Raw genomic sequence first — 12645 nt, 5'->3', positions numbered from 1 at the left:
TAAAATTTGAATGTCAAACAATAGAAATGCAGAAGGCATTGTAGAGTATCTTATTGAAAGAAACACAATAATCAGTCCTGATATGTTTAAAGGAAAAGTAAAACAAACATTTCTAAGCTAGAAAGTTAATTTGTGATGTTGCCGCAAAGTTATTAGAGTCAAAACAATCACACAGAACTTTGATAACTTATGTAGCATACTATGTATTTTAATAGTTGCTAAACAAAATATTGCAAAAAGATTTTAAGTTTATATTGCCCATCCGTTATGTTCTTATAGGGGGATTATTGATGAAAAATATTGAATAAAAAAAACAAAAGAAATTATCTGTTTTATGACTAAAATATTGAATTATAAGTTCTTCATATCTCAAAATGCTAAATTTGTGATATGAGTAAATTGACGAAATATCCTTTTCTTTGTGAAATGATGTACTTCATTTTTTATGTCTGTCATGTTATTATTATTATTATTATTACTACTACTACTACTCAGAGCAGCTATAACATGTACTTTTCACATATAGGAAGGACGTCACGTCGGGGGAAAGACTGCCACTGCAGATTCTTGGCACATCCTCACACAGTGTTACTGAGCCATCTGCTGGATTCATTTACAAATGCAGTAGGGGGGCAGCATAACCTCCAGGTCTGCTATCGTTTAAAACACACACAATGTGGGTAATACCGGTTCCCAGCCATGGCCAAATGAATGCTTAATGTTTCCACAGGGCAGTTACCAGTTAGGGACTATACTGAGCATGTTGTGTCCCTATCGGGTTAAGAATTGCTATATAAAAGGTATGCATGAGGAAAATAATATATGTTATCTTCTTTATTGACATTCATTAATAAATCAGAGTGTTTCAGGGAAGGTCATGCAGGTCCTGAAGTGAAAAGTAGCCCAGGACCATTACACCACCACAACCGACAGAGAGAAGTTTTAAGTAAATGTGTTATGGACCTGTACTTGTATTAATATTTCTCATTTAAGCCTATAGAATATTATTTGAAACAGCATTTCTTCTGCTCAACATGTGTTATTTTGTAGTAATGTCATTTATTTATATTAATTTGTTCATTTTAGTCTTTAAAATACCTGAATTTGTCTGATGACATCATTTTAAGTGAGTAAATCAAATGTTATGATCATTTATTCTGACTTGAGTCATTTTTATGAAATACTTTGACGGCAACTTCTTATTTTCACTTAATTAAAAATTTGGTAAATAAGTGCTACTCTTACTTGAGGAATTTTTTGGTGCTTTTCCCACCTTTTTAACGACACATAAATTATTCCAGTGATTTTTAAGACATGTAAATAGCATCACTGGCCCACAGATTCATTAACGTTGTGGTGTTAATAAAATCAACCCCTTTATACAAATCAACATAATCTGATAATATGTGAATACTTGCTCCATTTGCTCTTCCGTGGATGATGGGCGTGGACCCCCCGGTGGGCGGGGGTGACCCGGCGGAGGGGCGGGACGGTGACGGGGTCAAAGTTGTTTTGTCTTTTGTGCAAAGCAGAAGAGAAGAGTGGAGTCCGATCAAACAGCGGCGTCTTTTCCCTCTTCCCCGGGTCCTCTTAAAACTCCCTCCCGAACCTCTCCCCTTCCACCCTTGCCACCCTATCCACCCCCTGGACACACTTCAAGGGACGGTTCGGGTAAGTCTTCCAGAAATCCGTCTTTGTGAGCGTGTTTTCTTTTCTTTCCTCTCAGAGTGAAGGACGGGAATAACTCGGCGCGATCCGTAGGCCGCGGGATGCGGCTATTTCCTGGATCGGAGGATGCTAATGCTAGCGTGCTGTGAATGGAAAATTACCGAACTGTGTTTAACTTGGTGGCTGCCTGTGAGTTAGTGGCGACCCACTGCCCTTTCAGAGTGTATTAAACACGTAGGGATTGAATGAATTTATCCGTTCAGCTTAATTTTGTTGCAAGTGGGGAAAATATTTGGGAAGTTGGGACAGCTCCTCCTCGGCGCTAATTCAGCTTTCCCAAATTGTGCGTGGCGCCTTTTCGCAAATATTTATTTGCTATGTTCACCTTATTTATTCAGCTGTCTGTTTTTCATCTCCACAGTTGGATGCTACGAAGTGTCGAACGATTTAGACCCCACATAGATAGGTGAGAGAAAATTAAAAAGTTAGTTCGCCACAGCTGCTCAGTGTCAGGAAATAGACACAGCACCAGGGACACAGTGGGTCATTGTGTCAGTGAGAATGAGTGGACTCGGGCCAGTCCAACATGAATTACTGCACTGAAACGTCTCATTCTTCCAAAGTGACACACTCGCCTGCAAAAAGAGAAAAAAGTGAACTGCCTGCATCACTCCATTGATCTGCTGTACCAGCGTTTTTACTAGCCACCAAGGCTTCACTCTGGGATGTTATCCCTGTGTTCCTGTAGCCACATTTTTCTCTAATCTGCTCATTTTTTATCTCTTCTGCAGACATTCATCCAGTCACCAAAAACCTACTTTGTTGGCCAGTGTGGACTGAACTGCAGCGATGGACTCCAGTCTAGTTGAAGGAGGACTTAATGTCACCTTAACCATCAGGTTGCTCATGCATGGGAAGGTGAGTGAAGACAGGATTCCTGCAGAGTCATACATAAACAGAAAAACAATTAATTTAATATAAGAATAGAATATATCCTGTTTTCCAAATTCACTTAAGTATTTGAATTGACTTGAACAAGTTGGTTCTGCCAATGTGTCTTTTCTGTTTTATTAATAAAACTTACATGTGGAAGCGTTGTGTTCATTCATCCATCAATCTACATATCCTGCAATTCCTCCTTCTTTGTGCGAGTTTGTTCAGCTCCTCTAAATCCATGCATCCAACAAGTCCTCCATCTTTCCATCTGTCTACGCTATGGCTTCTTGCACCTGTCCAACAATTACTTCTTCCATTTGTCCATTCATTCATCGCCCAATGATCAATCCGTGTTTCAGTCTTAAACTGGAAATTGGAAATAGACATTGTGCTGCACCTTTTTCTTCTTCCATGTAACACCCAGGTTCCAGGACCCGACCATTAAACCTCTTGGAGTTATTAACTTGAGAAATAATTAGACTTGGTTAAGTACAAAGCAGGCTTTAATGCTGAAAATGATCAAGTGTTACAAATCAAACAAATGGAACAGATACGGAGTAAAGGATGCTGGCCTGTTTTAATCAGTTTTTGTTTATATCACCAGTCTTGTATGTTATGGTTCTGTAGTTTGCAGTAGTGTGCGTACAAGCAGAAAAAAGAGAGAGAGAGGAAGGACACGGACTGGTATAACATTGATGTCAGAAACAGAATGGACTTTTGAGACTCCTACTGACTGCTTACACTGTCTTTAACAGGGCTGCTAACGATTGCTCTGTGTTTTCTATTTTACCCCCATGGCTTTCTGCATGTTTGTAGGTTTGAATTCTTTGCATTAAACTTTGAGTTTAAAGCTGAAGCATCTTCTGCAGAACCAGGGTGTCTGCACATCCTTAAAGTCTTGCGTTGGTGTGTAAAATTAAGGCATTAAAGTGTCTTAAATTCATTACAAAAATGCAAGTAGGTCTTAAATCTTCTCGTGGCAGGATTATTTAATGTATTTTCATTTTCTTGTGGGAGTATGAGGCATCTTTATGGCGTTCTGTGACTTGACGCGGTTGAGGCTACTGGCCTCCATCATATACATGAAGTTTTCACAGTATATGCTATTCCTGATTATAATGCAGCAGGTTCCCCCTAACTATCCTCTATGTTTACAGTTTTTTCTGTCTTAAATTTAATTGAAAGTAGCGTTAAAAAGTCATAGATTTGACTTGCTGAAATTTGCAGATAACCTGAGAACCTTTAGTTTGTCAGTACATTAATTAACACCTGCCTGGAGAAAAGTACTGTACTCACTTTGTCAACCACTAAAATAATTAGAATTAAAATAAGTTCCTGCATTTTACTAGGCTGATGTAACAGATGTGGTGTTATGATTGTAATTTATAATTCCCACCACTACGCGTTGTTTTGGTTTTCAATCAGGGGTCATCATATGTCACATTTCAAACTCAGCTGGCTCTTATGTGTGAGTATTTGCCACAATAATTTATATAAATAATGTCCAGATTTGCAGTTTTTAAAACACGTAAGGGGATAAAATAAAATTGAAGTTGAAATTCTTCCTCTAGTTTCCTTCTTTATAGATCCTGTTCAGTTACTGCAGGTGCAGATTTTTAAATAAGAGCTGCAAGCTTTGCTTCTTCAATGCTGACTTCAAGGGAAGATGATTGTGCAACAACAAAAATAAAACTGGCCATTTCTGAGTTTTTTATGTTCGTGTGGAACTACTGTCCTTTTGTCATTCACAATTGAACAGGAAAAAAAGGGCAGAGAGACAAAATGAAAAGATGCAGCCATTCCTGCTGTACAAATGTACTCATTAAAACCAGTGTTCAGTCTGAATAAGTTCTATTTATTAGTTTTATTACATGTGCCTCATTAGCCTTTGCAGATTTTGTATTTAGTGGCCAACCTATGCAGAAATATAAGTGTTAATTTTTGTACTAATACTTTAAGAAAACTGTGAACTCAAAGAGTTTTTAAATCTGTAAGAATGTTCATTTTTTATGTGAAAAATGTTTTACAATCCTAGAACAAAATGCTCTCAATATCTAAAATAATCGGAACATTTAGAAAATGTTTGTTTTGTCGAACTGTTTGCAGTTAAAGTTGCCAACGTAACAGTAGTCCTTCTACTTGTGCCATAAAGCGTGCAAGAAAAGGCTGCGGCAGGGCTCCCGCCCTACATATTGATCCCTTGCGCTCAGAGGAAGTGCAGGCCTAAATGCCCTTTCCCTCGTGCTGTGGGAGGGAAGGAACAGGTGGGCCTGACAGAAGGGCTGCGAAGACTCCTACACAAGTAGTCAGGCGCTACTCTCGATTCGAGAGTCTGAGCGAACGTGAAGCTTCGCTTTATTTGAAGGAATAAATTGACTTAATCTCCAGTCTGTTTTGTTCTGCAAAAAAAAAAAAAAATCTTATATTCTTGCAGCTTATGTCCACGTCCTTCATGTCGCTTTAGAGCAGCTAATGTTTTAAATGTTTTTTAAATTTTAGTATGGTTAAGATTATTAGCGTTATTATCTTAGTTATCTGTTTTTAATAGTTTTAGAAAGTCAGAATTTACAAAGTTTTCTTTGGTTTGAAGCTTTAAAATATACACTGCTCAAAAAAATAAAGGGAACACTTAAACAACACAATATAACTCCAAGTAAATCAAACTTCTGTGAAATCAAACTGTCCACTTAGGAAGCAACACTGATTGACAATCAATTTCACCTGCTGTTGTGCAAATGGAAATTTGTACAGAACAAAGTATTCAATGAGAATATTTCTTTCATTCAGATCTAGGATGTGTTATTTGAGTGTTCCCTTTATTTTTTTGAGCAGTGTACATGCTACTCTTTGCATGGCATGTGAAGCAAATTGTTTTGGGTTTTAAGAAACTTTGCTTCACTAAAACGCATGAAAAACACAGAGCTGCTAACGTTTTCTTTTTGTTTTGTTCATCTCTGCAGGAGGTTGGAAGCATAATTGGCAAGGTAGGATGTTTTTTACTGTTGGACTGATGCAATCTGCTGCTGGTCTCTCTGTGTTTTGAAAATATTGCATATCTGCTGTTTCTCCACAGAAAGGAGAGTCAGTGAAGAAGATGAGAGAGGAGGTAAAAACTTTACTGCTCCCAAACAAGAACAAACTTGATCATAGCTGCACCTCGCTGTTCTTTTCGGCGGCGTCTGATGAAGCCAGCTGATTTCTGTGTTGTTTACATTTCTGTATCTTTCAGAGCGGCGCTCGCATCAACATCTCAGAGGGGAACTGTCCAGAGAGGATCATAACCCTCGCAGGACCCACCACCTCCATTTTTAAAGCCTTCTCTATGATCATCGAGAAACTGGAGGAGGTTAGGCTTTCTCACCGCATCTTTACTGAAATTAGAAACATTTGCATTTACCTAATAATTTCTGCGTCAAATTTGCAACCTGGAAGGCTGAGCTATAAAGCAAAGGATTATGTGAAACAGAAATCCTAGGAAAAATATTGAAAAAATCAGTTTGACAAAACGATTTTTCTCATTTTGGTGTTTAAATGAAAGTTATTAAAGATGTGAAGGTGAGAGGACCGTGTTTGTGAATTGCAGAGTGAGTGATGTCGTCAGGTTTTGTTAGTAAAAACCCAAATTTGACCTAAATCTTAAATAAGCCGAAAATGTTATTTTGTAAGACTGGTAAAATATATGATGACAAACAATTGACCAAAAAAAAAAAAACGCATGTTGTAACCAGTTAGAAACTTGAAATTGTGTTTTCTAGCTGAAAATTGTCAAAAGTTGGTCTTCAAAGACCCTGAGGTGTTTCTGTGGGTTCCCTCGTGTGCTCCACCTGTGTCCCATTGATATGAGAAATGCTCTTCTACATATTGTGCATCAACATACACAAAAGTATTCCATTTGGATTATTAACGTTTCTTTTTATTTAATGTCATGAACTTGCATAAAGTTTGCAGAAAGAGACCAAAAAAAGTAAAAATATAGCCTTTGTAATTAAATTATTTTAACGTAGAATTTGTCTGATGTTCTCCAAATCTCCTGCAGGACATCAGCACCTCCATGACGAACAGCACGGCCACCAGCAAACCGCCAGTCACCATGCGCCTCGTTGTGCCTGCCAGCCAGTGCGGCTCGCTCATCGGCAAGGGCGGCTGTAAGATCAAAGAAATCCGAGAGGTTTGTTTTCCTCCTTCTGTCCTTAAGCGTTAAACGTTTGACATCCTTCTCATATGGGACGTCCCCCGACTTCTCATTTTTCCCTGCAGTCGGCAGGAGCTCAGGTACAAGTAGCAGGGGACATGCTGCCCAACTCAACAGAACGTGCCATCACCATTGCAGGGACCCCCCAGTCCATCATCGAGTGCGTCAAGCAGATCTGTGTTGTCATGCTGGAGGTATAAATTGTGATTATCGGATTAGTTACGTTTCCATTGACCATCTAAATTTTATGGAAACATGGCAATTAAAAAAAAAAAAATCTTGTTTTTCAAGAAAAAGTTCTTGTGCCAGGGTGAGTTTTTTTTTTTTTTTTTTTTTTTTTCCATAGACAAGAAGTAGTTTTTTTTTTTTTTTAATGATGTGTGATTTTAATTCTTTCTCGTTTTAGAAAACCTGGAAATTGTGTGTGTTTTTTTGGGGGGGGAGGAGGGAGGGTTCCGACATCAGCAGAATTTTGACAAAGTTTTTTGCACATTTGTAATGGAAACGCAGCTACTGATGCTCTTAAACGTCAAACCATCTTCCTAAGTCAGGATGTTCTTTCTTTCTTAGTCTCCACCAAAAGGAGTGACGATCCCGTACAGGCCCAAACCCTCAGGCTCTCCTGTCATCTTTGCAGGTGGTCAGGTAGGCGACATTGTTTTTTTTTTACTGATGGTTCCTTCGTATTTAGTGGTTAGAAACGTTACACATCGTCTCCCCATTTAGTAACGACTCTGCTGGGCGTGGCAGACACAGCTTTGTTCTCGTACCACGCCAAGGGCAGAGTGCTGATGGATCTGTACGCTGTGTCACAATGCCACTCCCTCCTAACTGCTGTGCTCTCCTTGCAGGCTTACGCTGTCCAAGGGCAGCACGCCATTCCACAGCCTGATGTAAGTGAAGGGCCCTCTGTAAGTGATCCAATGTATTTAAAAACTTTGGTCCTGGGAAGCCATGCCACCCTCTTATTCCATTTCTTTATTGCCACCCATTCTGGATCTACACCTCCATATCCCCTGCAAAAGTGTGCATGCCCTCAAACTTTCATGACGTAATGTGAAAACCACAAAATTCAATCCTTTTTTTTATGTCATTCAAAATGCAAAATGACTGGATGAAAATGCCTGAACATCACTGAGCAAACCTTGCCGCAGGTTCCTGGTTCCAGACCTGTTTGGTTTTAGGTCTGGACTTTGACTAGATTTTTTTTTTTGCACACTCCACAAGGTTTTCTTCTAGTATTGGGCTTGATTTAGCTCCTTACACTTCAAATGAACTTTGACCAGATGCCGTTTCAGCTCAAGATGAAACCACAACATATTGCTGCCACCACCATGCTTCAAAGTGTGGATGGTGTGTTCAGGATGATATACAGTGCTTAGCTTGAAGACCAAAAAGTACAACTTTGGTCTTTTCTGACTATCACTTTATATTTTGTTTTGTTTTTTCTGCTTTTTGAATGAAAAACTGCGAGTTGTAGTATTGATGGATTCTCCCATTTGAGCTGCAGGGATCCTCAACTATTCCCTATAAATCAAAGGGCCAGTGGCCCTTATGGCTCTTTGACTGACGCCCTGATTAATGCTTTCCTCTCTTTGCCTGTCGGTTTAGTTGAACAACTACATTTTGGTAGATTTGTGGTTGCGCTATTGAGTAGTGCTGTGGGTGATAATCCAACTATTAGGTAGATTTGGTTTGATTGAGACCAGAATCGCAACATTTGTTACATTTTCATCTGGTGCGCTTCGCTTTCAAAGAAATAACTGAAGAGATGGGTGCAACTTCCTTCCTTTTGTCTTTTAGCGTTTATAGGATTTCTTTTTTTTTGTCTTTAGTAAACGACAGTGAGTCATTTCTCCCGCTGGCGCTAAACCTGCCTGTTTGTTTTGGTTGTATTTACCCAGAATAACCTCTGTAAAGCAGGGCACTATAGAGAATGCCCTGTTCTATAGTTCGCTTTGTGCTTTTGGAGCGGTCTTCAATCCGCTTGGCATTCACACATGCCTTTGATCTGTGCCAGAGTTCACATCAGCCGAACAGAGACCTAGGTTTTTATGCGGACCAGAGTTAGCTTTTTTGCTTCGCATCAGAGTTTCTTTACATATTCACACCGCCCCAAACAAACCAGACTTACTAAGAGGATGAACTATTTTGATTAAAACAGACTTAACAGGGCTGATGTGAATACAATTTAAATGACTTAAATGACAACTTAAACAAATGCACTCTTGTTTACTGATAAGGTGACTTCTGAAATTTAAACAGGACTTGATAAGAAATCCACTGCACACACTTCCAGTTTGGAAAACCATCCCTGACTTTGTTTGGCTCTCTCAGAGAATCCCATTGAAAGACATTGAAATTTGTGATTGAAACGTGACAAAAAGGGAAAGTTTAAGGGTTATGATTACTTTTGCAAGATGCTGCAAGTTCTGAGATGATATTAAATGCTTCAGTTTTTCTATAATAGAGCTAGACCAAATCATGGACTCATTTCACAATTTCTGCTCATTATCATTTTTAAGTACATACAAAAGGGGAATTGCAACATTTTAGACTAGGATCATAGGTTTTTTTCCCTAACTGTATTTTCTTTTTCTCTGTTTTGCTTTTTTTCCCCCCCTCAATTGTTGGTAACAGCTCACTAAACTTCACCAGCTGGCCATGCAGCAGAGCCCCTTCCCCATTGCACACGGCAACCAAGGCTTCCAGGGTAAGTGGATCTACTGCTGCAGAGCGTTTTCCTCTTGCATGTGTTGGATTTCTTCTCATTGGGCTTCCTTTTTCTTCTTAAAGCTGGGATGGATGCCTCTGCACAAACTGGCTCTCATGAGCTAACCATTCCAAATGATGTAAGTATTTTCTGCAGGGCAAACATTGCTTTTTAAAGTGATCGTTTTTTGTCTTACCTCTTCTCCTCCCCTAGCTCATCGGCTGCATCATAGGCCGTCAGGGTGCAAAGATCAACGAGATACGTCAGATGTCAGGGGCCCAGATAAAAATTGCCAACCCGGTGGAGGGCTCGACTGACAGGCAGGTCACCATCACCGGCTCCCACGCCAGCATCAGCCTGGCCGAGTATCTGATCAACGCTCGGTAAGACTGCAGCAGGAAGGGATTTTATTGTTTTATTTTTACGGCTTATTGCCTTTTTAATCTGACTTTACTAGGCTTCAGTTTTCTTGTGTGTTTAACCAGTGGGTTGTTGTCGAACATCTGACACAAGCTAAGAAAAACAGAAGGTTTTATGGAAGGTAGCTCTGGCCTTAGCACAGCTGCGTTGCGGATATTGCTGAACTGTTTCTTTCCATCGGAGTGTGTGAACACACCCCTCTAACCTTCCTGATGTAATGCAGCTACTGCCTGCACACTCTCTTCCCTTTAACGAGTTCATTGCTGCAGACTTTTGTGTTCTCCTGTGATGCAAGTGAAGGCTGGAGAGTCTTTATTTAAATTTATACAGCTTAACTAGAGAGGCAACTCCGGTGATGTGTTAACGCTGGCGGGGAACAGATAATGTCAAGTCTTCAGATAAATGATGTAAAACTGAAACAATTCACTGGAACTTCACGAATCGATCAGCAAATTTAGGGCTGCAGCTGACGATTATTTTAGCAATTGATTATTCTATCATTCTTGTGACTGTTAATGAGATAAAAAAAATTGGGATATTCTGCAAATTGTTACACATTGCTAGAGATTAATTAAAAGATGCAAATAAACAAATCAATTCCAATATAGCACTGCTTTAGTGTATGCCTTATCATTTGTATCAAAAGAGCTAAAAAAAAATACTTCTAACATCAACATGTGAAAAACTAGGACCTTTCTGCTCAACTTATCATTCAATACAGTGTAGGACTGATTTGTTAATTATTATTGGATTAAGCGGTTAATAATTGAATAGCAAAAGGTGCTGAATATAAGCTTTTGCTTCCATAATTTGAACCAGGTGAATCTAAAAATGCCACAGACTTACAGACAGAAGGTTTTTCATCTGAAGAGTAAAGGTGCGTTCACATCAAACACGTTTTGAGCGTCGGGCGCGTCTGGTCTACATTCAAAGTTTAGGGCCCGGTGTCCAGCAAAATGTCAAGCATTGACCTTGAAGCGTCGGACGCATTTTTGACGCATATAACGCGTTTGGTGTGAACGCTCCATGAAATGTATACATTTTCTGTACAGTTTTGGCTTAATTATTTCTGCTCTGAGTATGTTCTCTCAGCAAACGGCATGTTTTTGAATCTTATTTTTCTCCAATTCACAATTAACTGATTACAAAATTAGTTGACGCTTATGTCAGTCGATCAATCTGATTAATCGTTTCAGATCTAATCAAAGTGATTATTGCGTATCAGACACAGGAACAACAAAAGCTCAAAACGCTCCAAACGGTTTAAATTTTCCGCGTTAGACGCGTGAAACGCCTCACAATGGCCCTCGACGTGCCTCCACATCGACTTTGAATGCAAATCAGACGCGCCCGATGCTCAAAACGCGTTTGTGAACGCACCGTTACTCTTCAGATGAAAAACCTTCTTTGTCTGTAAATGTGTGTCATTTTTAGCTTCCTGCCTAATAATTTCTAACAATCTACTTGACTTGAAATGTCTTTTCTTGTCTCAGGCTTTCTTCTGAAGCTACTGGCCTCGCAGCCAACTGACATGGAGGATCTTCATCAGCATCTACTTTAACCCCTGCCCCGATTTTTTACCAAGAGGTCCCTTGTTGAACTTAATGCAAAAACCAAGTACTATAAATTCACAGCTTTCTCCTGCATTGGTTTAGACATCTACTTCAGTTGTAATTACACCATCAAGCAATTGATATTTTATTTATTTATTATGTTTTTAAATTCTGTTGGCAAATAGTTTTCAAAGATCTTCTTCTGTTGTATTTTTCCTCTTATTTTACTGTATATCTGTAAGATCTTCTTGATAAACTGTAAGTATAATGTTTTAGAAAAATCTGAAAAGGCATAAATAATGTTTTTCTTACGTCAGATTTTTCTTAGAAAAATTGAAAAAAAAAAGGAAGAAAAAAACTCAATAACATAATAGATGGACTGTTCTTTCCCTCCTTTTTAAATATCTATTTATTTTTATTTAATATACAGTTCCTTGTACAAGTAGAATTCATTAATATTTGGCATTTGCTGTTTGAAGCTGTACTTCCTGAATGAGGCATTGTGGGTCTAACGGGTTTTAGTGTGCGATAAGGAGCTGAATATGTATGCAGGAAAAAAAAAACACTTTAGAAGTCTGAAGGTGATTTCTCTTGTTTAGTGCAGGTTGAAAGAACCTTTTAAGCTATATCATGTCTCACCTCTAACTTGCTCAGTAATCGTTTTGTGTCATTCCTGTGTTTCCATCCGTTTATTTTGTTAATCTGGACTTTTGGAGCTTTGTGTTGATCTGATAAAGGTTGGTGGACCTTGGATCGCCAGGAGTGAGCCTGGACGTGAGGAAAATGTTTTTCTTTTCTCAGAAATAACTAAGACCATAGTGGTGGTGTTGGTGATAACATTGAAATATTTGTTTTAAATAGAGAAAATATTTTTTTTAACTGCAGGGCTGGGGAATGCTGCAAGGGGCAAAACTAAAATACATAATGGTCTTTATAAGTATATCAAGCTGAAGTATTAAATTATGATTAACTAGGAGAAATATAGAATTAACACTAGTTTCCTGCTATCCTTTTTTGCCTGGGTCAGATTTTATTTTTTTTATTCTTTGCAGGATGAAGAAACTCACGTTTTTTGTGCACGTTTTCAAACTATTGTAGATCTGGGTGCAATTAAATTGTCGAAGAATTGAGATGCAAAAATAAAAGATGTGAAATGCTTAAAC

At 38.8% G+C, this 12645-nt stretch overlaps 1 protein-coding gene across 3 annotated transcripts; it reads left to right on the top strand.

Annotated features, from left to right (window-relative positions):
- Positions 1-1492: 1492 nt before the first annotated feature.
- Positions 1493-12644, top strand: LOC102226554 (poly(rC)-binding protein 2). Of its 3 annotated transcripts, none has more exons than XM_023335744.1 (13): positions 1493-1671; positions 2460-2586; positions 5565-5588; positions 5678-5710; positions 5834-5950; positions 6641-6772; positions 6862-6990; positions 7367-7441; positions 7648-7689; positions 9437-9509; positions 9593-9648; positions 9723-9892; positions 11423-12644. In XM_023335744.1, the coding sequence occupies exons 2-13, from the start codon at positions 2518-2520 to the stop codon at positions 11457-11459; spliced, it is 957 nt and encodes a 318-aa protein (XP_023191512.1). In that variant the 5' UTR covers positions 1493-1671; positions 2460-2517; the 3' UTR covers positions 11460-12644. The 3 variants fall into 3 exon arrangements, with proteins under 3 accessions (XP_023191512.1, XP_023191502.1, XP_023191506.1); XM_023335734.1 differs by having other exon boundaries at positions 7648-7707; XM_023335738.1 differs by lacking the exon at positions 1493-1671 and adding an exon at positions 2074-2134 and having other exon boundaries at positions 7648-7707.
- The last annotated feature ends 1 nt before the right edge of the window (position 12645 follows it).

Source organism: Xiphophorus maculatus, chromosome 1, assembly GCF_002775205.1.
Source record: "Xiphophorus maculatus strain JP 163 A chromosome 1, X_maculatus-5.0-male, whole genome shotgun sequence".
NCBI classification, from domain to species: domain Eukaryota; kingdom Metazoa; phylum Chordata; class Actinopteri; order Cyprinodontiformes; family Poeciliidae; genus Xiphophorus; species Xiphophorus maculatus.
This window is presented reverse-complemented; position numbering and strand designations above follow the sequence as displayed.

What these genes read in the sequence shown, in the direction of transcription:
- LOC102226554 (XM_023335734.1), top strand. Translation starts at nt 2,518, where the DNA reads ATGGACTCCAGTCTAGTTGAAGGAGGACTTAATGTCACCTTAACCATC. An exon ending in TGAAGAAGATGAGAGAGGAG is followed by an intron (nt 5,711 to 5,833) that starts GTAAAAACTTTA and finishes TGTATCTTTCAG; the next exon opens with AGCGGCGCTCGCATCAACAT. An exon ending in ATGTAAGTGAAGGGCCCTCT is followed by an intron (nt 7,708 to 9,436) that starts GTAAGTGATCCA and finishes TGTTGGTAACAG; the next exon opens with CTCACTAAACTTCACCAGCT.